Genomic DNA, 27421 nt, shown 5'->3' on the forward strand with positions numbered 1-27421 from the left:
GCCATTAGAATATGAATAAAAATAGATCTTAAGATGTAGTTTTATACAAAGCTTTGAAAAAATCATTTTCTTCCTGAGTAACATGATTAGGCTCAACTATAGGCCTAGCAGTTGTGAAATTATTATAGGTTAGCTTTTTAAAATCTCTTTTATATCCCTACTCATGCATAAAAACTGTTATTTTTGAAACTAGAAATAAAGAACAAAATAACATAAAACTTGTGCTTGTTTTGCTATTCCACAATTATCCACTTCTAGATCAAACTTGAGATAAGCATGCAAGAACTTCATTTTCAATGAAAATGAGATGATTTTCATTCCTGCTCATGATTCTTAAGCAAGTCACAGCTTGCTCACATATATAATGAGTAGAAGAAAGTGTCCGTGAAATGTTTGCTGCTTTCCTATGATTAGCAAGGTACTCTTCTTTCACAGAAATCACAACTTGTCCAGAGACAGATCAGTAAACCTCCTCTTGACTGCATGATCAGACTCCAGCTGTCAGTCTTGGCTCTTCTGCTTCAGGCTGAGCAGAAGATTCAGAGAAAGGGTCTCTCGACCTTGTATTGAAAGCAAGAGGCAATACTCTTCCATTTTATGTGGTGGTTTCTTCCAGGTGGTTTTCAATAAGCTTAACTCGTGCTACCTTCCTCACTCCCAAGCGGGGAAATACCAAGATTTCTGACTGCAATATAATTTTTCCTAAAGGGCCAGATTGTTATAAATTGAAGACTCTTGTAACTTGAAGTGAAACTACTTTCTCTAGGGTCTTGTGAATACTCGGTAAACTGGTTTATGTGATGAAAAATAAGCCTTAGTAGCTAGTAGTTGCAGCCTTCCTCTTCAAAACACTCAACAGAATGTGGCCTATACTACTTTCTTGCAAATCCTCCTGTTATTCACCTTCTAGCCTAAAACATACTATTGCAACTCTGTCTGCTAAGCCAAGCCACAAGATTTCTACGTGTAACAGAAGATTTACATGATCCTTATCCAAATGACAACACAATTTTAAACATTCTAAAATGAACTGGTCTTTATTTAATAAAGTTAACAATTTTGTAGTGCCATTCAGAGCTTTTTTCATTTCATCTATATGAATTTTTGACATTAGTACCTCTTCTGAATAAAGCACTATGTTGTAATAGCTTTAGATCAAAGAAGCTGAACAAACTCGAGCACAAGAAACATGAAGAAGATTATATCAAAGCACATTACAATCAAACTTCTCCAAACCAGTGAGAAACAGATCCTAGCAACGGGAGAAAAAGCCTCATTACATACAAAAGAACAAAGGAAAGGATGACATCAGATTTCTCATCAGAAGCAATGCAAGTGAGAAGAGTAGAGCAAAATCTTTAAAGTAGTGAAAGGAAAAACTGTCAACCCAGAACACTATAGCTCCCAAAGTATCTTTCAAAAATGAAGACAAAACACTTTTCAGACATGTGAAAGCCAACCAATTTCATCAGCAGCAAGCCCACATTACAAGAAATGGTACCGGAAATTTTTCAGTCAGAAGGAAAATGATGCTAGGTGGGAATATGATCTACAGAAAGAAGTAAGAGTATTAGAAATGGTAACTCGATGGTTATCATAAACATATATAATTTTTTCTTTTTATTTAAGTTTCTTAGTATTAATATCTGTAATTAAACAAAACTAATGACAGTGTAGCCTGTGGTTTATAACATATGAGAAAGTAAAATGTATTATAAAAATACCTGCAAAGGTAAGGAGGGGAAAAATGGAAGTAAACTATTGAAATATTATCCTGTATATGAAGTGGTATGATAATTTGAAGATAGACTATAATAAATTAAAATATATAAATACTATACACCCTAAAGTGACAACTAAACTAAAAAGCAAGGAGTTATAGCTAATAAGCAAACAATGAGATAAAACAGAATCAGAACATATCTAACTAATCAAAACAAGTTAGGAAAAGCAAAAAGGTAAGCAAAACACAGTAGACAAGTAGTAAACAAATAGTACAATCATATATTCAAATCCAACTATATTGGAAAATTATATGCATACTCCAATTAAAAGAGATGGTAAGATTGGATTAAAAATAAGATCCAATTATAGGCTGTATATAAGAATCCCACTTCAGGTATAAAGACAAAAACAAGTTAAAAGTATGGAAAAAATATACTATGCTAACACTAATGACAAGGATGTTGGTGTGGCTATATTAATAACAAAGAAAACAAACTTAACAAGTAAACTATTACCAGGGATAAAATAAGGTGTTTTCCTATGGATAATGGGACCAATTCATCAAAATAAGATAACAATGCTAAACATTTATGTACCTAGTACAGAATTTCAATACACATGAGGCAAAAATGGGTAGAAGTGAAAAAATAAATTGACAAATCCAGAAGTATTGTTGCAGATTTCAATATGTCTATCTCAATTTTTGATAGAATAAGTGGACAGAAAATGAGTAAAGATACAGAAAATGCAAATAATACTTTCAAACAACTTAACTGACATTTATAAAACATTCCACCCAACAGCAGAATATACATTATTTTCAGGTACACACAGAATATTTGCCAAGATAGACCATATTCTGGGCCAGAAAACAATTTTCAATAAGGTTAAGATGATTTGATTCATACAAAGTAAGTTCTTTGAAAAAAATAGAATCAGATTAGAAATCAGAAGGATCTCTGCAAAATTCCCAAATATTTGAAAACTAGAACACTTCTAAATAACTCATAAAGCAAAGAAAAACAAGTCAAAATGAAATAAGAAAGTATTTTAAATGGAATGAAAATTGAAAACATACCAAAATTTCTGGGATGCCACTAAAGCAGTGGCTAGGGGGAAATTTACAGCCTATATTAGAAAAAAAAGTTCCCAAATCAGTAACCTCAGCCTCCACATTAAGGAAATGGAAAATAAGAGCAAATTAAACCCCAAGTAAGCAGGAGAAAAAATAATAAAATGGAAATCAATGAAGTAGAAAATAGAAAAAAATCAATAAAACTAAAAGCCAGTTCTTTGAGATCAATAAAATTGACAAACCTCTAGCCAGACTAATAAGGACAAAAAAAGAAAGAAAGCACAAATTATCAATATTAGAAATGGAAGGGTTACATCTTTAGAGATTTTACAGATATTAAAAGGGAAAGAAGAGATATTATTAACTTTATGCCAATAAATTCAACAAATAGATAAAATTTCTTGCAGGACACAAATTGCCAAAGCTCACTCAAAAAGAAATAGATAAGGCAAATAGTCATATATCTATTTTAAAATTAAATTTCCACAAAGAAAACTCCAGCCCAAAATGGTTTCACCAGTGAATTCTACCAAATGTTTAAGGAAGAAATAACACCAAGTCTACAGAAAATTGAAAAATAGGGACAATTTCCCAATTCATTCTATGAGATCAGCATTAAAGACATTTAAAACAAGAGAAAAATACAGACTAACATCCCTCTTTGACATAGATGCAAAAATTCCAAACAAAATGTTAGCAAATCAAACACAACTATATATAAAAAAGGGTAATATTTCATGACCAAATGGGATTTATCTCAGGAATGCAATGTTGTTTTAATATTTGCAATCCTTCAATATAAAGCACCATATAAACAGACTAGAAAAGAAAAACTATACAATAATCTCAACAGACTCAGTAAAACCATTTGACAAAACCTAACATTCATTCCTGATTTAAAAAAAAAAAAAAAAAAAAACTAGAAAAGAAGGGAAATTTCTCAGCCTGATAAAGGGCATAGGTATAAAACCCTACATCTGGGGCACCTGGGTGGCTCAGTCAGTTAAATGTCCAACTTAGGCTCAGGTCTTGATCTCATAGTTTGTGGGTTTGAGCCTTGTGTGGGGCTCTGCTGACAGCTCAAAGCCCTGAGCCTACTTCAGATTCTCTTTCTCTCTCTGCCCCTCCCCTGCTCGCTCTCTCTCTCTCTCTCCCTCTCTCAAAAATAAATAAACATTGAAAAAAATTAAAACTTTACAGCTAATACTTTAATGGTAACAGACAGAATTCTTTCCATCTAAACTCACAGATAATAAGACAAGAATGTTTGCTCTTACCCTTTCTATTCAACAGTGTACTGGAGGTTTTAGCCAGTATGATCAGTTAAGGGAAAGAAATAAGTGGCATCCAGATTAGAAGCAAAGAAGTAAAACTGTCTTTATTCACAAATGACATGATTGTCTATGTGGGAAATCCAATGGAACTTACAATAAGCTACTAGCACTAATACAGGAGTTTAGCAAGGTTGTAGGATACAGATCAATATACAAAAGTCAATTGTATTTTCCATATACTAGTAATGAACAATTGGAAATTGAAATTAAAGATCAATACTATTTACAATAGCATAAAAATATGAAAAACTTAAGGATAAATCTAGTATAAGATGTGAAAGACCTAGACCTGAAAAAGAACAAAATATTGCAGACTGAAATTAAAGAGGACCTAAATTAGTGGAGACATATACCATGATCAAGGGCGAGAGGACTCAATATTGTTAAGATGTTAATCCTCCCCAAGCTGGTCTATAGATTTAATGCAATCAGAATCAAAATCTCAGAAGCATCCCCCTTTTTTTGAAGTTGGCAAACTGATTCTAAAATTCATATGAAAGTACGAAGGACCTAAAATAGCCAAATCAAACTTTGAAAAATAAGAACGAATTTGGAGAAATAACACCACCTGATTTCAAGATTTACTACAAAACTATAGTGTTGGTGTCAAGATAGACAAATAGATCGATGGAACAGAAAAAATAATTAATCTCCAAAATCTGCACACTTCTCCAATTGAATGGTGGGATCTATATCCAGTTCCCCTAAATCTGGGTGAGCATATGACTGCTTCAACCTATAGAATGAAGAGGAATAACACTGTGTGACTTCTATAGGTTGGTCAGAAAAGATCAAGAAGCATCTACCTTGTTCTTTTGGGCTGCTTGCTCTGGGATTGACAGGAGTTTGACTACCTGGGACTGCTATATTCTAAAGGCCACATGTAGGCGATACAGTTTATTATCCATCCAAGCAGGCAGTCAATAGCCAGCATCAACTGCCAGCCGGGTGAGTGAGCTATCTTCGACTCCAGCTCTGATGAGTCTGTCAGCCTCGGCTGACATCTGACTGCAAATACATGAGACACCCCATCTGAGAACTGCCCAGCTGAACCTCTTGAATTCTTGACCCACCAAAGGATCAAGCAAAATGAAATAATTATGTTAGGCCACAAAACTTTAGGGTAACTTATTATGAAGCACAGGAACAGAAACAGGGAGATTTCAGTGAAATAGCCATATGCCCATCAATTACCCTCTACATCCTAGGGATAAATCTATCCACTTAGACAATGCTTCCTCACAGCTTTTCAGGGTTTCACTGTTAAAATATAAATAGCTATCCAAAATAATAAAACAATAGAATGAGAAAAACCAGAAAAGAGGATCTCCAAAAATCAAGCAATGTACAAGAATAAAAGGAAACCTAATTTATTTTAAAAAAAAAATCATAGTTTCAGAGAAATGAAAAAGTAATCTGCACGTTGGAAAAAAGTAAGAACAGGATTCTATAAAAATGTAACAGGATGTTATAAAAATTATCATAAATTTAGTGGCTTAAAACAACACAAAATGTATTTTCTTATAGCTATTGTAGAGAAGTCTGAGATCAATTAGAATGGGTGAAAGTCAAGGTCAGCAGGGCTAGTTTCTTCTGGAGGCTGTGCAAGGAGAATCCATTTCCTTGTCTTTGTCACCTTCCAGAGGCCACCTGCATTATTTGGCTTGCAGGGCTAAAGTCTAAGACAGCTCACTCACTTGGCTGGCAGAGGATGTTGCCTATTTGCTAGGTGTTCGGATGGACTGTTAACTGGACTTCCTTGCATCACTCCAACCTCCTGCTTCTATCATTATACTTCCTACTATTGATTCCAATCCTCCTGCCTCTTTAAGGACCCTTGGGATCACATCAGTCCTACCCAGATAACCCAGGACAATTTTCCCATCTCAAGAGGGCTTAACTTCATCACATCAGCAAAATCCCTTTTACCAAGTAAGGTAACATATTCCCAGGTTCTGGAGATCAGGATGTGGATATCTTTGGATGTGGAGACAATATTGGAATCCACACAAACTATTGAAAATAATTGTTGAATTTGGGGATAGAGGCTCAGGGGTAGGAAAGGGAGGGGATTACTGTTATAAATCTTACAGTACTCTGATTTTAAACTATGCCTATGTTTTACTTTGCATAAATATGTTAATTCATTTAATCAGCATGAATTATAATTTAATTTAAAACCATTAATGTATTTAATTAACATGTAATGTATCTAATGTAACATTAGATGTATATATACCAAAATGCTAACTATAATTTTCTTTGACTGTGATATATATTTTTCTTAATTTTTACCTTCATTACTATTATCCATAATTCATAATAAACACACAATCATTTTATAATGGAAAAAATTAACTATCATCAAAATATAGAATTTTTAACTTTTCAGGGCACCTGGATGGCTCCTTCAGTTAAGTGTCCAACTTCAACTCAGGTCATGACCTTACAGTTTGTGGGTTCGAGCTCCATGTCAGGCTCTGTGCTGACAGCTCAGAGCCTGGACCCTGCTTCAGATTCAGTGTCTCCCTCTCTCTCTGCCCCTCCCCCACTCGTGCTCTGTCTCTCTGAAAAATGCATAAACATTAAAAAAACTGTTTTAAAGAATTTTTAACTTTTCAAAATGAATTCTGTTCACAACATGAATGAATGGCCATGTGTTCATATCTTCTGTATAAAAAGTACTTTAAAAGCTAAGGTAGCTTCATACCACTAGAATAGTAACCCTACTATTCTACTAGAATATATTACTAGAATATATTTTTATGTTTCCCAAGAAAATATTTTAAAAATATCATTTAGCCTTTCCAGCCAAGGATATGACTGATATTATCACTTGTTAGCAATAACTATTGATATAAGACATAAGCAATTATTTAGAAATTGGAGTTTTAAAGATTTGTAAAGAAGAGACATTTTATTTCAAATAAAAAGTAATTTATTTTCCTACAAATTAAACAAAACAAACAGAAAAATCCTCCCACATGTCTTTTTATCTCCTACGATAAGGGTATATTTAAACAATTACATGGATAAAAAAGGCTCTTGGAAGGTAAAGAAGTGATTTTACTTATTTTAGCTCATGTGTCACAAAAACTCACTTTGTTGTTGTTGTTGTTCTTGTGTTCCCATCAGGAGCTCAGAGATTTAGGGAGTTTTTGTTTTTAGAAATCTATTTTGGATCTGGAGTTTGCCAATGCTATCCAGTAATGGCTTTTATGTATTTTATCCCAGGTCTCAAAATGAAGCTGCACAGCTTAGAGCAGATCCATGAATCAGTCAGAATGGACTGAATGCCCACGTGCAGAACACAATTAAATAGCACCTCTCCTGACTCAAAATGTCTAAAATATTTTCACAAGGAAGGTGGTCTCCGCTACTCTCAGTGGCACGCATCAACTTCATTTTCACACAGGGGCTTGCGTGATATTGACAACAAACTGCTTTCCTTAGGAGGAAAAATGTTATGTGAGAAACTTTCCATCCTTGGGTTTTAGCAAAGCAAAGGCAGAATATATTGGATTGGATTTCTTTGTCAATCCTTTAACATCAATATTTAATAATTTAATATTTGATAAACTGTCTCTTTAAGGGAGATCATTAGCTCTGTTGGTCAGATAGGCCTTTTCTCATTATGTGTATTATTTGATATTTATTTCTGAGAAGGAGAACTATGATGATATTATTCATAAGTGAATTTTTATGTACTCTCATTTTTTTAGATGCAGCTTTCTAGAGTGGACTAGGAATAAATTGAATAGGAATAAAATAGGAATAAAATAGGAATAAATAGGAATAAATTGAAATATACAGATATATTAAATTAGAAAATAATAATTTCACATTAAAATTGAATTCAAGTTTGTTCAATTTTTTTTACTCCAATTAAAACTAAATATTTTTGTTAAAGACTTATTAGAATATTTTTAGGACAATATTTGTGCAAGGTTGTGGCTTCAAATAGATTATCACGTCACTTGGAGAGGATATTGCTGAAAAGTTATTGTTAAAAAAGCAAAGTAACCATCTTTAGACTTTTAACTCAACAAGTAGTGATGAAAGGGACTTTTTCCATTATGTTTATAAGTGAGGAAACTGAAATCCAGAGCGATTCCAGGACTCCCTCAAGGTCAGAGAGCTAGTTGGGGAGTCAAGCAGGTCCACAGCACAGGTCTCCCATGTTCCAGGCCAGTTGTTTGTCTTACAGCATTCTTTGTGATCATCAGTGCAGGAAGACCAGGTGCCATTGGCATTTTGAGCATCTCGATTTTTCATTTTGCAGGACTCTCCCCCTCTTTACAAGACATTTAGCATTCCTATTCCAAGCCCATTAAATGCTGGTAGCACCTGCACATTCCTTCCCGCCCCCCCCCCACAGATTTATTGAGAGATGACAAATAATATTATGTAAGTATAAGGTATCCGCACATTCTTGAATGCCTTTTAGAAGCACAGTACTTCCCTGGTTAAGAAATACCACATATTTCACAAATGATGAAGAACAAGTGTCCCAGATGCCTCATTACAGTTTTTCTGCATTCATTCCTGAATTCCTTAAGTATGCTGTGGCTTTTCTTTGACACTAAGTGGAAAAGCTTCCTTTTGGTCTTTATATTCCCATTGCCAATATATGTTCAGAAATGCAAAATTGGGACGCCCAGGTGTCTCAGTCGGTTAAGCAACCAACTCTTGATTTCAACTCAGGTCATGATCTCACAATCATGATCTCAGGGTCATGAGATTGAGCCCCGTATTGGACTCCATGCTGGGTGTGGAGCCTGCTTAAGATTCTCTCTCTTCTTCTCTCTCTGCCCCTCCCCCTTCCTTCTCTTGAAAGAAAGAAAGAAAGAAAGAAAGAAAGAAAGAAAGAAAGAAATGAAAAATGAACACCACCGAGAAGCTATAACTAGAAATGAGACCTTTTTCCCCCTTTATTTTCATGATACTTGTGAATTTTTATACCCATTGCGGACTTGTTGTGCAACACATATAACTATGACACTATAAAACACGTATTAAAGACAAGTACTTGTGATAGCCATCTTCAATGGAAGAGTTAGAAAGTTCATGTGTATGCAAGATATCCAATCTAATCCTTCAAGTTTTAATAGTCTTCAGTGAATAAGCCAAGTCGAATAATAAAATACTCCTTTATAGTTATATAAGGGAATTATAAAATCATAATTCCAGTTTGACTATCCAACATGTGTGAAATTACTCTGTGTGTGTTTGTGTGGTGTGTGTGCACATGGGGTGTGTGTGTTTAGTGTGTATTTAACCAAACACATACCCTTTACTATGTTCCAAGCATGCTAAGCACTTTACATATATTAATCCATGTAATCCTCATACCCATCCTCTGAGGTAGGTCCTGTTATTATCTTCATCTTATAGATGAGGAAAGAGAAACAGAGAGAAAAAATCACACAGTTAAGATAAGGCAGAGCAAGAATTCCAACCCAGGCAATCAGAATCCAGTCAGCCCACCTCACAGTTCCACCTCTCTACAGCATAAGGATTACACGGGGACAGAACATTGTGAAAATTAATTTTAGGATTCTGGCTAAGTGGGAGAAAACTCAAAGTGGCCACTTGCCAATCAGATATTGTTTTGCTACATCTGAAGCAACAAGCCTTCTAGACATCTTTTTGTAGGAATTTCATTAAAATCTGGTTCTCCCAGGCCCTGGTTTTGTGATCTCAAATATCCCAGGGTGGGGAAATAGATTAACCAAAAGAACTATATATTTGCCTTCTCATTTGTATTAATGTAGGATGGTTTCACATATGTTAATTTTTATTTTAATGGTTAAGCTTGAATAATAAATAATAGAAGGGATAGAATTCTTTTTCTTTAAATTACAAACTTGTTCCACATTTTAGGAAAACCCTGTTTAGATGCTGCATATCCTCTTTCTATCAACTAACAGTTTGAGCAATTTACACTAGGGGTAAAGGACGGTGATGGGGAAAACCTTGAACACAATTCTACTTCCAGAGAAACTTTTCTTTCAGAAAAGTTCTTCCTCCTGGAACACAGAGTATTATCCTTGCCACACCAGAAATAATTATAATTTTATATTGATTTACATATATATGTTCCACTCTATAATTTATCAAAACAATATTGTATTGCAAGTATATGATTGGGTTTCCATTTTGGGTGATATAATAAAGCATTAATCTTATATTTCCAACTCCTAAAACAGTGCCTGAGATATAGAAGATACTCAACAATTGTTAAATAAATACGTAACAAGAGAGTGGCAAAGGGAAGGGAGAAATTGGCCATAGTGTCTTGATCAAAATCCACAAATAAGTAAAATCTGCTTGTATACTTTAATTCCAGTTTTATTTGGACACCACCCCTCTCTCACTCTCAGAAATGCTGCTTAGAAGGGACAATTCCCTGCTCTAACCCTAACAGCTTTGGGCCCTGATTCAGTTAAGCCAGGCAGTCAGACCCATCCCACTGTCTATAGCTCCAGCCTCATGGCATACATTAGTTATCAGAGCCACGAAGGAATGAGGAGACATTTGCTGGAGGTGGATTTGATGGTATGAGTAGAAAATGGGGCTTAGAGCTCAACAATACCCTTATGTGATGGGAGGAGCCAGCCTGGCTGACACCAGAGATGGATCCTAAAAACATAGCTAGGTCCTCAATCAAGCCACACCTAACGCCAGGTTTCCCTCTGAACTGTGGAGTCCAGTGCTCAATGAACTTTGACATTCCTCCTTTAAACCAGTATAGGTTGGATTATAACATTTGCATTATAATGAGTCATAATGAATACAACATCCCAATGTCAGGTTACTTTTCAAATAGAAGCATCATGTGGAGAAAATGTAATGGTCATTCTAAAGTACTTTGTAAAATAAGATGAGAGAACAATGACTAGAATTGAGAAATGTTTCTAATTATATAATTATGCTATTATTTTGTATTTGAAATAAAATATGCTTTGACTTGCCATTTTGAAAAGAACTAAAATGGACATACTGTTCTATTTGTCTGAAAATCATATTGTGCTTTTTTAATATTACCTGACTTTTAACTTCATTCAAAGGAGTTGGATAGATGTTTAATCCTTAGTACTACAAAATCAAGAAGATGAATTACATTTCTGTAGATCTATGAAATCCAATAGTGGGTGGGCTTCATGCCCTTCCCCTTGCCCTAGGCCTGGTTCTCTGAGAGGATTTAACCATGTTTATAAAAAAAGGGAAATTCAAGCTGACAACTGAATGTCCTACTTTACACTTTTTGTTTTTAAGAAGCAGTGATGTTTCAAGGTTTGCAGAATGGAGTTTGTAGGTTTTGGTTAGGTTCAAATCCAGTTCTTCTGGTTGAAAATGAAATTAGAGAGGATTAGGTTAGCATTAAGTTTTTAATTGTAATTAATGACTGACAGTCAAAAAGTTAAATCTTAATATAATGTTCATTTTCAAGCTGATCGACCTAGAATGTGCTTCACATGGCCCCCATTTCTCTCCCACCTTTGTATTTTTCTCCATTGCCACAAAGTCCAGCAGAGGAACCAGGGGATCCCTCGATGTAGTTATATGGGTTTTCCCCTCCCTCTTTTCCCCTTTTACTTTGCCTTTTCTTCTTATTCCTAATCTTCTTTCCCCCTCTCCCTCATCTTCCCACCCTCCCTTTTTATGCCATCTCCCATTTTCCTTTAGTTAAAGAGAAGAAAGTAGGATTGTTATATGGAAGTAGGATTGTTATCCACTGAAGGAGGAAGGGATTCCCTGTCTTTCCTCATCACCATCAGTTTTGTCACCACTGAAAGGTACTAGAAATAGTCTGTGCTTACCTTTCTTATTTTTTCATCACTTATTAACTTCTATTTAATATTGTAAAATTGTAAAATATCACACACATACAGGAAAAGCACAAAAAATATAAGTATAGTTTATTTACTGTTATTAACGCTTCAACTGACTATTAACTTCATTCTGCTCCCATCCCTCAAATCACTGTGCTCTGACAGAGGTCACAGTGACCCATTTGTAATTACTATATTCATAACTATATTTTATTGTCGAACTTCTATTTACTTTTCAAATCTTCTTGATCTTTTTTTTTTTTAAGTCTCCTATTCCTTGCTCATATTTTGATGTCTCTGTATACAAACTAAACTGCTATGTTTGCATTCTATACCTAATAATTCCAATAGGTAGAGTCTAAGTGGAGTCTGGTACTGTTCTCAGTTGTTGCTGCTGGCTCTTACCAGGGTACCTTGAGATCTCTTGTTCTCTGTGAGCTGTTGATCTTTGGAACTTTATCCATGGAAGTTTTTTTCTGAGGCCTGCACTGAAGTTGTATTCTTTCAGAGAGGATTTGTGTTATTCGTACCAAGGTCCTACAAGCTTAGCCACCTTAAATTAAACCCTCAGTTTGATGGTCTGGGGACCCCACAGATAGAGTAAATTCATATTGCAAACCTATGAAGTCAAGCTTGTGTTTATAAATTTCCTGGGGTGCCTGGGTGGCTCAGTCGGTTAAGCGTCTGACTTCAGCTCAGGTCACGATCTCGCGGTCTGTGAGTTTGAGCCCCACTCTGGGCTGACAGCTCAGAGCCTGGAGCCTGCTTCAGATTCTGTGTCTCCCTCTCTCTCTGCCCCGCCCCCGTTCATACTCTGTCTCAAAAATAAATAAACATTAAAAAATATAATAATAAATAAATTATCAAGAAAAATGTTTCTATTCCTCCCACTCACAGCCAAGGTCTGGACAATAAAGTTTTCTTACTGCCCCTCCTGTAAGGTTATTTCCAATTCCCTTTCACTGAAGATGTAGTCTTTTGTGGTCCAAAACATATGGGAGATTTTCTCCTTTCTGACTTTCATTAAACAATTGTTTACTGTAATCATTTGAAGAAATTATGTTCTCCCACTCTTTTGTGTTTTTTAAATGTTTATTTATTTATTTCTGAGAGAGAGTGAGAGAGCATGAGAAGGAGAGGGGCAGAGAGAGAGGGAGACAGAGAATCCCAAACAGGCTCTGCATTGTGAGCACAGAGCCCATATGGGGCTCAAACTCATGAACCATGAGATCATGACCTAAGCCAAAACCAAGCATCAGATGCTTAACTGACTGAGCCACATAGATGCCCCCATTTTCCCCCCACTCTTTTATTATAAAATCCTTGAGAACAGAATTTTTATCTTAACTATGTATATAGTGCTCAATATAATACTGATTCATTCTGTCAACTAATATTTATTGACATTTGTACCAGAACTATTCAGGGACTGGATTGTCCTGGATTGCCCAGGCATTTAATGTCCCTGCTCTCCTGAAGCTTAAATTTATGAAAGTACATTGTAGGTGTTTAAAAAGGTATTAGTGAAATAGATGAATGATCTAGTGCTAAGTAGCAAGAGGAAAGAAGACAATTGTCACCCACAAAAGAGAGTAAGATTATATTTATAGAAATAGCAAAAAGGACCAAAAGAGTTAAAATTAGCTGCTTAAGGGGGGCATTTTAGAACCAAATCTAGGTTCAGAGTATCAGATGGAGCCCAAGATGAGAATAAATTGGCTTAACTGGGGTAGAGAAGTCTAGAAATAGGAAGTTAAACAATCCTCCACCAAGACTTGCAGTGTTCTGGAATATCTTGCTTTTTATGACAGCTTTGTGTGCATATGTCATTTAAGAACATTGGCAGATAAGATGATGACAGTGACTCTGAGGAGCACATTCTCCTTCTCCAACTTCTCCCTCAAAGGATAGGGACCTGCTCATCTCTTTCTGCACTCAATCTCCCTCTTTATTCTTTCTCCTTCAAACATTTATACTTTTGTTCCTCCACTTATGTGTGTCTTCCCATTCTCCACTTTTTCCTCTAGGTTAACTTGGAATTGATGGTGGTAGTTGTTCTAATGACATGACTCTTGATGGGCCATTAGATAGCTTCAGGATAGAAGCTGGTTGCTTTGATTAGAAGCTTGAAAGCTTTGGCCCCACCCCAACCTCTGGAGAGGGGAGAGGGCTGGAAATTGAATGAATCATCAACGGCCAATGAGTTAGTCAATCATACTTACATGCTTAAACCTTCATAAAAAATTTTAAAGAAGAGAAATTAGAAAGCTCCCAAAAATGTGTATCTATGTGCTAGGAGGTTGGCACACCAAACTCCACAGGGAAAGAGGCCCCTGTGGATCTCACCTTATGTATCCTTACATCTGGGAGTTTGTCACATCCTTTATAATAAACTATAATTGTAATGGTGTGGGTGTGAAAAACCCCAGCTTTGTAACCATCAGACAGAAGTGTGGGTAAACTTAGTGGGGACCTGGTACCAGCAACTAGCATCTAAAGTGAGGACAGTCTTGTGGAATGGAGCCCTTAAACTTGTAGAATCTAACTCTGGGTAGTTAGTGTCAGAATTACAAAACAGCCATTTGGTGTCGGGGGGGAGGGGGGGGTGTGGGAACCTCCAGCCAGCTACCAAACTTTACACTGTTACTTCTAATTACACCTTTAATAAACATGTTGAAATCATATCAGTTTGTCACTACAATATGACTTGCATCGTTCATATTCATTCCCCCATCCCACCACAACACAACTAATTTCTTCAAGAGCAAGCTTGTGCTTTACTTGTGATGAGAAGCCTTCCCTGATCCTCATCAAAATTTATTTCTCTCTCTCTCTCTCTCTCTCATACTTTTATAATGTATTTCTAATCGTAGCACTTTCACAATCTCCTTTATGTTAGGGTAGGCAAGGAATGCACAAAGAAAAACAACAAAAATTATGATATAGGGACATCCTACAAAATATCTGATCAGTACTCCCCGAAACTGTCAAGGTCATCAAAAACACGTAAATTCTAAGTAACTGTTACAGCCCAGATGAGTCTAAGGAGATATGAAAACTAAACGTAATGTGTCTTCCTGAATAGGATCCTGGAACAGAAAAAGGATGTTGAGCTAAAACTAAGGAAATGTTGGGGTGTCTGGCTGGCTCTGTCAGTAGAGCATGTGTCTCTTGATCTCAGGTTTATGAGTTCAAGCTCACATTGGGTATAGAGCTTACTTTAAAAAAACAAACAAACAAAAAACTAAGGAAACTTAAATAAATGTATTTAAGAAACTATATGTATGTTATATGGATAGAACATATAAACAAGAAAACATGCTATTCTTGAACAATCTAGAAACTTCTTACCAAGTTTAATTCACATACGAATCATTAAAATGTGTCATTAGAATGGATCAAATAATGTATCATTATTTGGCCATAAAACCACTACTTAGCTACACTTTTTTAGTTTTACAATTTATCTTATATATTTAAATAAAATAAAGCTACACATCTTTTAAAAACATTCTGTAATTAAAAGGAATACCCTACCTTTTCTCCAAAATTAGAAGTGTGTGTGTAAAACAGAAGTGTGTGTGAGCAATTGATGGTATTATGAAATAGGACTTCTGAAGCTGGATTATCTTAATATCTAACTTTTGCATATTCATATATAGTACATATAGTATATAGTATATATATAATTATTTTATAAATATAAATCTAAATGAAAAATTTTTATGTACACCATTATTCTATTTTAAAAAGGAAGGCAAGATTAACACACACAAAAAAAGTTTTTATCATATTTCATTAAATCTAAACAATATTAGGTATCATTTAAAAACACAAAAATGCTGTCAACTATAATTATAAAATGCTATTGATTGTAAGAATTACCCCAACTTCATAAACAGTAAAATGTGTATCTTAGGATCAATGAAAATACAGTCTTTTTTTCTCATGGTAGAAATGAATTTATTATATATGTGCCCATTTAGCTGACATGAGCCTAATCTATAGTACTGAATATTTGTACAGTGAAGGATAAAACCCTGCATTCTCTATTAGTTTTTACAGAAAAGTAATTAGGTATTTTATGTGCTATAAGTGAAATATTTTATTAATACACAGAGGAGACATAAGCTCTAGTTTGTGTCTGCATTCTCTAGTTTTTACAGAAAAGTAATTAAGTATTTTATGTGCTATCAGTGAAATATCTTATTATTAATACACAGGGGAGACACAAACTCCCTAAATGTTAAAGTCAATCAGTAAATGGCCCCAAAAGCTGATTAACAGAAAATGGAAATGCTATCTCTTATTGTCCCAAAATTACAATTATTTTAAAAATACGACTATACTTTGTGAGACAGCTTTGTGTTGTGATTATTCTGAAAGAGCTTAAAGTATATTAGTTTGTATTAGATCACACAGATTATTAAAGTTCCTATTGAATTGAACTTTGAAGCTGATTTTTTAAAACCAAAAAGGGAATTAAACAAAATATCTATGCTCTCTATCATCTCAAATTAACACACTAAGTTTACAGGCATAACCTCAGACATTTCTCATTAAGAAAAAGGTATCTTTGGGGCGCCTGGGTGGCGCAGTCGGTTAAGCATCCGACTTCAGCCATGTCACGATCTCGCGGTCCGTGAGTTTGAGCCCCGCGTCAGGCTCTGGGCTGATGGCTCAGAGCCTGGAGCCTGTTTCCGATTCTGTGTCTCCCTCTCTCTGCCCCCTCCCCCATTCATGCTCTGTCTCTCTCTGTCCCAAAAATAAATAAACGTTGAAAAAAAAATTTTTTTTTAAAAAAAGAAAAAGGTATCTTTAAAACTTTATGACAAGAAAAAGTTGCCTCAGTAAATGAGAAAAACTAGTTGCCTTAAGTTTACTTTGTCTTTTTTTAGGCTCAAAGGTAGTTGTGTTTTCTTTGTAAATAAACTCCAGAAGATCAACATATTCTGAAATGGAGCAAAGAATTAGATATCATTTTTAATTAGAAGAAATTAGATGTGATTTGGTTAAGATTCCCCATGAGAACAAAAGCACTTTGATAGAGGTTACCTCATAGGTTAATGAGACTACTTTACAGTCAGTTTTTCTCTATTAAAAAAAAAGTTAAGAGTTCCAAAATCTCACGGATTTTCTTTGATATCTGCACAGTAACTCTACTATATCCCTCAGTGATTTAATTAGTTATTACTGATAATAGCTGATAATCTCATTATAGGGTCACTATGAAAATAAAAATCCCCATGAAATTTTTATTCTGGTCTATGTTCAAAATTGTAGGGATATTCATAAATCACATGTAAAGCTCCATAAAGGAACTACACTAAGTATGTTCATATTTATCTTTAGGTTGGCTACAAATGTAAATGACAGTTATTTCTTACATACTTTATTATGCATTTATAACACTTCTTGTTTCTGGCTTTCCAAATTATACTAAACAAGTACATTCTTGACATGAGTGTGAGAGGTAGGTAGGCTTGGGGCTTGGGGTCATGTGAACAAGAAGAAAGAGAAGCTGCAAACAGCAATGGGCTCCAGCACCCCCCAAGTGATTTTCATCCATCCAAGTGATGTTGGCCACCCTGGTGACATGTAGAGATATGGCTAGACCCACCCTCCAGCCCCAGGCCTGATCTTTTGATCAGAAGGGGATTGAAAAGGGGCCCTCATGACGACTGCACCTGTCAGTTGCATGGAGGTTCATTCAAGGATTTTCTGAGCCCGATGGATTTACAATGATACTCAACCACCTGGGGAATAATACTGGTGGAAGCTTTCTCTGGAATTATACACAGCCAGCACATTTCTGGGTGCTAACTGTGGTTTTAAAAAAGGCTTTGGCTGGTGCCTCATGGATTCCTGTAGCATGGATGCCCAAGAGGGAACCAAGGACCACAGCTTCCCTCATGGGCTGAGATCTCTGGCCCTGTCTCAGACAGGAATGTTTGGTTGGGTCTCTGCCAGCTCCCTTTGGGGGCTCCCTCTGAAACAGGTGTATTATTACACTTCACAGGATTTGTGTTGAGGATCACAAAGCATATGTTGATTTGTGGAACACTCAGCATTGTGCCTGGCACATAGCAGACATTCAGCACGTGACCTGGGAGAACTCTTTGTCCTCCAGGAGAGACAGAATTTCAATAAGAGACTTCCTGCCTGTGTCAAGAAGGCAGGTGCAGTGCTGGGATCCAGGATGAAGTGTGAAAGAGGTTACAATCCAGCTCTTGGAGGCTTGTTGTCTAGACAGAGCCTATATCCTTGGCTACTAGGCCACATTGTCTGGAGTTGAGAGAAGCAACTTCTACTTCCTTCTTGGTCACTGTGTGACTTTGGGCGGATCAACTCCTTTCTCTGGGTCATCGGTAGGGAAATCGTCTGATTTCTCACCACTTGAGATTAAAAGGAGCACTGCAACACTTACTCTGAGAGAACTAGTATAAACCAGGATGGTGCAGGGCAAACCGGGCCCAGTGACCCCTGGACTCGTCATTTTGAGGGAGACAGTGCTATTGGTGCTGTTACTAGTAATGCTAGTGCTGCTTTGTGACTGGGTCCAAATCTACCCTTGCTTCCCCACTGAATCTGCACAGGCAGTTTGCATTTCTGCTTTTAGCATACAAGCTTATCATCTCACGAGTATGCCTTCAGCTGCTTGGAAGAACACATTTCTCTTTGAGCCCTGTTATCTGAGACTGCAGCTAGAGCAAGCCCCACCTGTGTTTTTTGGTTTTTGCTAATGGGCCCCCGTGGTGATTGACAGCACACTGTGTGGTCCCCGGAGCCTGGCAACTCTGCAATGCCCTCTGACTCATGCAGACACCCCAGCCAGCATTCCCAGTGGTGAGGCAGTGCCTTAGACCTCAACAGGGGTGCCCAGGCCCCCTTTAAGTCTGCAGGGTCACTGTGAGAGAACAGCTGTGACTCATTCCCTGGGCCGAGCCTGGAAACCAGGTGTTTGTGCAACCTTGGAGTGTACCTGTATAACCCACCAACCTTTTATGTATGAAGAAACAGGTTTAGAGAGGTCCAGAAAGCTGCCAAGGTTATCTAAGGAGAAAGTAGAGAAGCTGGTGTTTGCATTCCAGTCTGTTCACCTTTAGCAACCCTGTTTGGCCAGTGTTTCTCAGTGTGCCAATGAGGTATGCAAGATGATTTTAGGTTACAGATGGTCAAATTATTTTAAAAAAAAATTGTTTTGTATTTAAACTAGAAAAAGACCACAATTGGCACACAAGACCTGTGATTTTACAGGTATCATTGCTTAGGATGTAGATAAAGTATATATTTAAATCAGGAAAGGTCAACTTTGCAAAAATGTCCAGGTAATAAGTAGACATAGCCTTCCTGAAGAGTTCCAAACTAGGAGTACAGGTTCTAAATTTGATTTAGGTGGCTTTTAGTCATATCACTGGAGGGTTAGTGTCTCTGAGCCTGTGACTTAAGTAGCTGTGTCCTGCTTCATCAGCTGTGCCATTTAGTCCACTGTGATCCTCCCTAAATCCAGAAAATTCATGATGAAGTGACTGTACAGCTCAGCCAGAAGCTAGAGTGAAAACAAAATGAATACCAGAAGAAGACTGCCATTATAATCCTATAATTCTGCTTAAATTGACTGTGGCTATTGATCTGGGCCCTACCAATTCTTCTATATTGATTGAGCACTCAAAGTTTTCCAATCAACCTCTGTATTATTCTCTGAGATTGAATTATGAAATAATAAATATCCCAACTATACTTTTTATTTTTAAAAAGTATATTCTTGGGGGGCCTGGGTGGCTCAGTCGGTTAAGCGTCTGACTTCAGCTCAGGTCATGATCTCGCAGTTCATGAGTTCAAGCCCCGCGGTGGACTTTGTGCTGACAGCTCAGAGCCTGGAGCTGCTTTGGATTCTGTCTCTCTCTCTCTCTCTCTCTCTCTCTCTCTCTCTGCGCTTCCCTGTTCATGCTCTGCCTCTCTCTCAAAAATAAATAAGAAAACATTAAAAAATTTTTAAATAAATAAATAAATAAATAGTACACTCTTAATTGCCAAACACTTTCCATTTGGTGTGAATTTTGTTAGTCTTTCAAATCCTCTAAAAAAATATGTACTTGTGTAAATGGTGACCAAGTTAGAATTTGTGACTATTTTCTTTAAAGTCCACAAAGTCAGAGGTGCCTGGGTGGCTCAGTCGGTTGAGTGGCTGACTCTTGATTTTGAATCAAGTCATGATCACACAGTTGGGGAGTTCGAGTCCCGCACTGGGCTCTGTGCTGGCAGTGCAGAGCCTGCTTGGGACTCTCTCTCTCCCCTCTCTCTCTGCCCCATCCCCGCTCACGTGCTCTCTGTCCCAAAATAAATAAATAAACTTAAAATTTTTTAAACAAATAAAGTGCACGAAGTCAAACGAGAGCACATTAGTTCTGTGCTTCTCAAACTAGAAAATATAATTACCATATAACTTGGAAAAGGGAAAAGATTTTTGTATTACAATTAAATATGGAATTAGAATTCACAGTTTATATTAGCATCTATGATAAAACACAGGATTAAACAAACCATTTCAATATCATAATTGAAAGGAGTTTGAAGAGTTGTTAGCAAAAGACTGTGAAAAATGCAAAGCAACATTCAAACATGTCTTTACCATTATCAGGTTTGAATCTCTTAGTCTCCAAGAAGCCAAATAGCCTCAGGACTTATTCCATGTACAGTCTTCATTTCCTCAGGCCCATCCAGTAATTGAAACTATGTAAACTGAGGAAGGTTTTTTTAATAGGTGAACTCTCCCAAAGAAAGTGGATTCTTAGTGGTTTTCTGAAATAGGCTTTCCTGAACCAAAACCTCAGCTCAAAAGGCAGAGCCCTGCACTCTAATGATAGCCTCATGAAGAATTGTCAGGGTCTGTAAAATCTCAAATCAATCACAACAAAGCTCCCTATATATGGCTGGGCTTAACTGCTATATCCAGAGTTTTTTGTCATGTTTCTTTTGCTCTGAATTTTTCTACTGATTCTGTTACTGTAATTTAATAAAATATTTCAAATGTCCTGCTTATTATCTTATCTACTTTTAAGGTATTTTATTATTTCAGTAAATTATGCCAATACTAGTAATATAGATTCTCTTCTATGAATAATGGTAACATCTATTTATTTTATTAGGAGGCCAGGGAGCAAAGAAATTACAATTCCATTCCCATTTATTTTATAATTCAATCTAAGATGTCTTAAATGTGCCCACAGACCTCACTGTGCCTAGCAATAGATGGTCTGGAAATGATTTCTAAATTGGATTAACCTTTCAGTTTTCACTGAAATAAATTATTATTCTATTTCAACTGAAGCTAGTTACTTGTCTTTTATCTCACTTCCCTTTAAAGGGTTTTCCTAACACAGCAACCTCACAGTTGAGTCACACACCAGGTCTGTTCAGCATAACTTTTGAAACTCAGTTTCAGGAACTCAGTAACAGTAGCTAACATTCAAAGAGGACTTAAGCTGAGTCAGGTCCTCTTCTAAGCCCATAATACTTAAAATCCATACATTAAATCGTATACTGCTCACAAAAACTCTCTAAGGCAGGTATTACTCCTAATTTACATATGGGTTAAATAACTTGCCCATGGTCACACAGCAGCCCATACTCTTCTATAATAATCTTTCTCATGTTCTACTTAATGTTAGTCCACTGTTCATGTGGTGGATGGTTCCACAAATTTTATGCATGCTTATGTTCTCAATTATCCTCAGAAAAAAATATGCTATAAGTAAACAACATAATTTGTAAGCTTTAAAGTGTTATATAAATATCAAACAGCTTGTTAAAAACAAGAACTATTGATATATCTATTCTAATGAAGAATTGAAATGAAAGACAACAAAGTATAACTCTTACCTCTTCTGATTACGACGGTTTGGGAACTGAAAACTATTTTTTCTGAAATGGGGATGGCATTCTTTTTACAACTCTGAAGGAACTCTCCCTGCTGTCAGTTGGAATAAAAGTGAAGCGCAAGCCCTCTCCCTGGAGACATTTTATATTTCTTCTTCCTTCATTATACTCAGAGATGGCCAATCTGAATTGCTGACTACCCAAATACTGTTGATATAGAATCCCATATTTCAGGTTTGAGACTATTTTCCTTCAGTGCTCTCGTTGCACAGACAAATTTTTGCTAAGTTCTAAAAATTTCACCAGGTGGAAACATCATGGAAATGGAAACTTACCCCCAACATATTTCATTTGGAAACTGGAGTTCAGAGCAAGTCATAAAAATTTAATTTAAGTAAGATTTATTGATTGCCTATAGTGTGCACGGTCCTCTATTAGACACATTGAAATTCAGGCACAAAACAGACACAAGATATCTGGCCTCAGGTACCTTATGATCTAACTAGTATAATACAGATTAGAAAGAGTAAACAAACAAGTTACATGGATGGCAATGGTCACGTACTAGAATCAACATTAAAGAGCAGTAATTTAAGTAATCCAAAATGGCATCTAATCCTAAAATCATTTATAAAATGTATTTAGCTTTAAAATCCACAGCACTTCAAAGAAGATAATGAAGTTCCACTGCAGATAAAGTCACAAAGATACAAATACACTTAAGAGTATTATTAATGACTTTTGTTATTTTGGATCTTCTGTTTTCTTCTTATTATTGTTCGAAGCCTCCGTAATACCAGTTTATCAGATAGAAGCATGTCCTCTTGTTGTTCTAGATAATCCAGTAAATTTTCAGTCCATTCAAGTGCAGCTTTATGGCTAATATGCTTCTCTGGATTCAGTTCTGCTTTTCTAGTCTTATTGGAATGTTTTTGTTCAGCAGGCTTGGCCTGGTCCTCAGCACTTTCACTGTCTGTTAGCACCTGACAGCTTGAGTCATTGCTCCGAGAGTCAAACCACTGATCAATATTCTCAATGTCAACGTGTTCACAGTCTTCTGTATTCTGTAAAACTGTTGCTAAGTTAGCTGCTAAAATGGCTCCTTCATCAATGTTCATGCCTGAATTCTCTTCATTGCTAGGGAACAGTTTTTTCCATGCTTTGGTTATGGTACTAGATTTTACCATGTTCCAAGCTCTTGATACTTCATAAATTGCATCCAACACTGTCAAATTTTTCCAAAACATTTTTGGGTCAATTCCTTCACCCATGTATTTCTGAAGAAGTCCCGCTCGGTAGTATCTTTTTACTGTGGCTAGAACCCCCTGACTCATAGGTTGAATTAGACTTGTGACATTTGGTGGCAAATATTTCACAATTATTCTGCCATCATCTGAACTCAATAATTCTTCATTTGGATGTGCTGGGGGAAAATCCAAAAGAAGCACTGCTTTTTCTAGAAGCCCCTGGGATTTCAAATGCTTCTGTACCTGTGGCACAAAGTACTTTTCAAACCACTGTCTGAAAACAGAATGTTCTATCCATGCACTTTTTTGACTGAAGTAAGTGACAGGAAGGTTTGAAAGGTCAGCTCCTTTGAACGCACGGGGTTTTTTTGCTTTTCCCACAACACAAAGATTAAGTTTGTGTAAACCAGTGGCATTTGCACAACACATAATAATGATTCTCTCTCTGCTTGACCTATAACCAGAAGTAGTTTGTTCAGTTTCAAGAGCTAATGTCCTTGATGGTAGACATTTCCAGAACAATCCAGTTTGATCAGCACCATAAATTTGCTCCGGTTGTAGATTCTCTCTCTCGACAAATTCCTGAAAGTTACCGCAAAATTCACTGGCAGCAGTTTCATCTCCTTTTAATTTTGTTCCTTTACCAGCAGCCTTTGGAATACCATGGCGCTGCTTAAATCGAGTTAGCCAGCCAGATGATGCATTAAAATCACCTTCCATTCCCAGAGCATCAAAAAAGAATTTGGCTTGTTTTGCACAAATTGTTCCGGACACTGGAATCCCATCTGTTTTCTGTTGGTTAAACCACTCTATCATAACCCTATCAAGTTCCTCGTATGTCGATGACTTCATTGATTTACGTTTGGACACCCCACTTGTAGGATCTGAACTGTTTGCATAGTTTATTATCCTTTCTTTGTTCTTTTTAATATCACGAACCGTGGATTCACCAATTCCATACACTACAGAAAGCTTTTTGAAAGATATGCCTTCCTCAAGTTTCTTAATAATGTCAAGCTTGTCCTTAATTGTCAACACCACACGCTTACGTTTCCCCAACATTTTAAATGTCCAATATTTTAAGCAATTACTAGAACAAGATATTTAACAACTTAGATTTGAATACAATGAGACTAGAAAATGGGGTTTTAAGATCCCTTCCCTTCTCCGCAGGACCTAGATGGATGGTATGCTGGCCAATTTCCAGGCCAGGCCTATGTGACTCTCTTCACTTTGTTGTTTAAAGCCTACAAAGTTCTTTCAACAAGGACTAGTTTTAACTAAACCTATCTTCTTTCTTCCTCCTTACTTAGTTTAAGGTCTTTTCATGAACTGCAATCTCAAAGGAGACTGCAACCAATCTGTACCAGTAAGGTCTCTAAAACAGTCCTATTGTGTATTTAATTCTTCTTTCATTACAGGTAGAGACTCTTTGCTAAAGGAACTAAGACTCAGGTGGGAGTACTTTGAGAAATGTGCCAGGGATAAATAGTTTAAGAGAGGACTTGTAGACATGACATATGGGAAAATATAATGGAAAAACTCATCCGCTGACGCTGTCTTTGTCAGGCAATGTACTGTATGGAATACAGCCTCTTCTAGGCAAGGACTGCTAGAGATTAATTATTCAAGTGAGTGGTTATGGAAATCATAGGCAGGCGAGATAAGGCAAGCTGGACAGAAGTGAGCAGTGCAAATAAGGTGAAAATGGACAGGCAGAAAACTTTGTACTTTAACATGACACAAACTTGTACCTAATGTATTTGGCAACTGGAAAGGCAAAAGGCGGACAAGAGGTGGTGTCACATGATTAAAGCAAGCATCAAAAACTTCATTGGTAGAAATCAGAACTCATGGTAGAAGGTATGGAGTGGAAGGCTCAGTGAAGATGTTAAAATAATCCTGGTGAAAGATGATCCTCGATGGGCCAACAGAAGTAGTTCCTGTGGGGAGCTGTATAAGCACTCGGTGCCTCCGAAACCTAAAGGAAAATACCAAAAACATTTTTTTTTTTCAATATCAGGGTCTGTGGCATTACTCGTATCTATCCTGCAACTATATTGAGAAAATTAACGCCTCCTATCAGTGTGATGGCAAAATCCGACAAATAATGCTTTTAGGCATTATCTGGAGTGACAGCGGGACCTGAATTGCCTACCTCCTGAAATTAAGAGGTCAGAGACAAGCCGCGTTAGCGAGGGCCTCTCCCCGCAGGGCGAGCTCCGGAGCGCGGGACGTCTTTGCTCACGCGGAGGGAGCCTGGATTCCTCCGTGGACGCCGGCGACCAGGGTGTCACCGCCGCAGCGAGCGAGCGCTTGGCCCAGGGGACGACAGTCAGCGGGCCGGGGGCATCGCTCTCCGCCAGCCCGCGCGGGGGCCAGACCGCCCTGAAAGCAAATGGAGTCTCTAGAGGGAGGCTGACACTGGTGGCGCGGCGGCGGCGGCAAGCAGCGAGCGTCGCCGCCGGAGCCGGAAGGCGGGGGATTAGGGTGCACGCGCGCGCCCCCGCAAGAACGCTGTGTCGGCAAGGGGGTGGGGCCTGCGCGGGCGAGTGCGCGCGGCCCGGGGGCGGGGTCTTTGGCGAGAGGGCGGGGGCGGGGCCGGCCGCTGCAGCTTCTTTAGGCGCGGCGTGGGTTTGGCTAAAGCCCTGCCTGCTCTAGCCTGCAGACTATTTAGTCGGCCAGCAGGGGGCGGTCCAAGTCCACCCTGTCTTGGCCCTTCTTTCAGTGGCTCTCCTCTGGGGGCGAGGCTTCCTCCTCTCTCAGGTGGAATAAAAATCGCACCCTCTGAGGGCTCTGGAGAAAGCTACTCATCCTCAGGTGCCACGAGCGGCTTGTGAATGGGGCTGGGCGAGCGCACGTGGAGCGTGTTTACAAATAGCGGCCGCTGCACCCGTGCGTTCCAGCGCCCGTCACCTGGGACTGGAGGAGTCGGAGCGAGGATCATGAGCGAAGGTAGAAGCGAGCAGACGCGGTTGCTGGCCGAGGGCAGGAAGGCTAGCTCCCTTTGGGGACCGGGTTCAGGAGAGGAGCTGGGCTTACATTCTGCATAATCTACCTGAGCAAGCCCGGGGTTCCTGAGGTGCAGCAGGGGTTGGTCAAACTGGGTATCGAGTATTCCCTCCCTGGTTGCGATGCTCCAGGGTTGAAGTCACAGTCACCATAGAAGCGGACCCTGTGCAAGACGGACTGCACCTGGGAGACGCGTGAGCCTGTGGGAGACTCCCTCGTGAGTTTCCTGCCGCCCCTTTTCTCCTTCTGCTTCTCGGTAGTAATGAGGAAATTTGCAGTTTGACAAATAGTCCCTTGGTTTATTTTAAGTGGAGGTAGCATTAGTTTCTATTTTGGAATTCTAAATGGACCGAATGCCAGCACTTGTGTACTAATAACCTCTGCGTTGAACCATGCCAACTCCCCCTTCCCGAACTCCGTTCCTTATGGCGGGCGGGGGGGGGGGGGGTTGCTCAGAGCCTTCCCAGGGGAAGGGAGTGGCTGCACCTCCATCCTGCAGCACCTGTTTACCAAGGAAACGCGTTTAGCCTTCTCTCTCTCTCTCTCTCTCTCTCTCTCTCTCTCTGTGCGTGTATAATACTTTGAAAAATGGAAAAGGCTAAAGTTTCTCCAATACCCTAACATAAATGTCTATTCGTTTTCGTTAACATAAAGTAGCATGGTAATTCGTCATTTATTTGTAAAGGCCATATTGTTGCTAAAACGTTTCATAAGGGAACTGACCTGAGCATTCATACTGCAGCAAAGAGATGATTGTAAGGCTTCTAACTATCTGACTCCCGCGCCCAAACTGCTCAATTGCCTACCTGAAAATCGCAGCTTTCTTCTACCTGGCATGGTGGAAAATCTGTGATCTCCTAGTTATGCTGTGAAGTAGTTTTAGACAAATACCTGCTTCCCCCTCCTCCCCCCACCCTTCCTCCCAACTATCAACCAAGCAGTTTCTGCAAGTTTGGTTGACTATTTGAGGTAAAGTACAACTTCATGCAAGTTTTAGATCACTTTTAAAAATTTGCCCCCCCCCCCCATAGTTGTAAGAAGCGTGAAAACAGTTGTATCTGATATGGTATCCATTCCTTAAGGAAAAAGAGCCGATATGTACCGACTACCAACCATTGGTGGTGGCATGTAACCAGATGTTAGCCCCCTGGCCTTCTCCCTCACCCGCCAGCCTACTGGGGTCACTGGGTCCTATTATATATTTAAATAAAGTGACCCCTGACTCTTCTCTCCCTTGCCCGATATCTCTGAGGTTTAATTTCTTTCCAGATACCCCTTGGATCATTTCTCCGTTTCTGCTGATTCTCCAGCTTG

General features: G+C 38.0%; 2 protein-coding genes across 2 annotated transcripts in view; one reads left to right on the forward strand and one right to left on the reverse strand.

Annotated features, from left to right (window-relative positions):
- The window catches only part of FAM13A (family with sequence similarity 13 member A), a 417828-nt gene that overhangs the window by 22970 nt on the left and 367437 nt on the right, over positions 1-27421 (forward strand). The window lies entirely within an intron of this gene.
- Positions 22233-25564, reverse strand: TIGD2 (tigger transposable element derived 2). The gene is made up of 2 exons (XM_047855789.1): positions 25254-25564; positions 22233-25076 (listed from the first exon to the last, which is right to left on the reverse strand). The coding sequence occupies exon 2, from the start codon at positions 24155-24157 to the stop codon at positions 22580-22582; it is 1578 nt and encodes a 525-aa protein (XP_047711745.1). The 5' UTR covers positions 24158-25076; positions 25254-25564; the 3' UTR covers positions 22233-22579.

Source organism: Prionailurus viverrinus, chromosome B1 (genome assembly GCF_022837055.1).
Source record: "Prionailurus viverrinus isolate Anna chromosome B1, UM_Priviv_1.0, whole genome shotgun sequence".
In the NCBI taxonomy this organism is placed as follows: domain Eukaryota; kingdom Metazoa; phylum Chordata; class Mammalia; order Carnivora; family Felidae; genus Prionailurus; species Prionailurus viverrinus.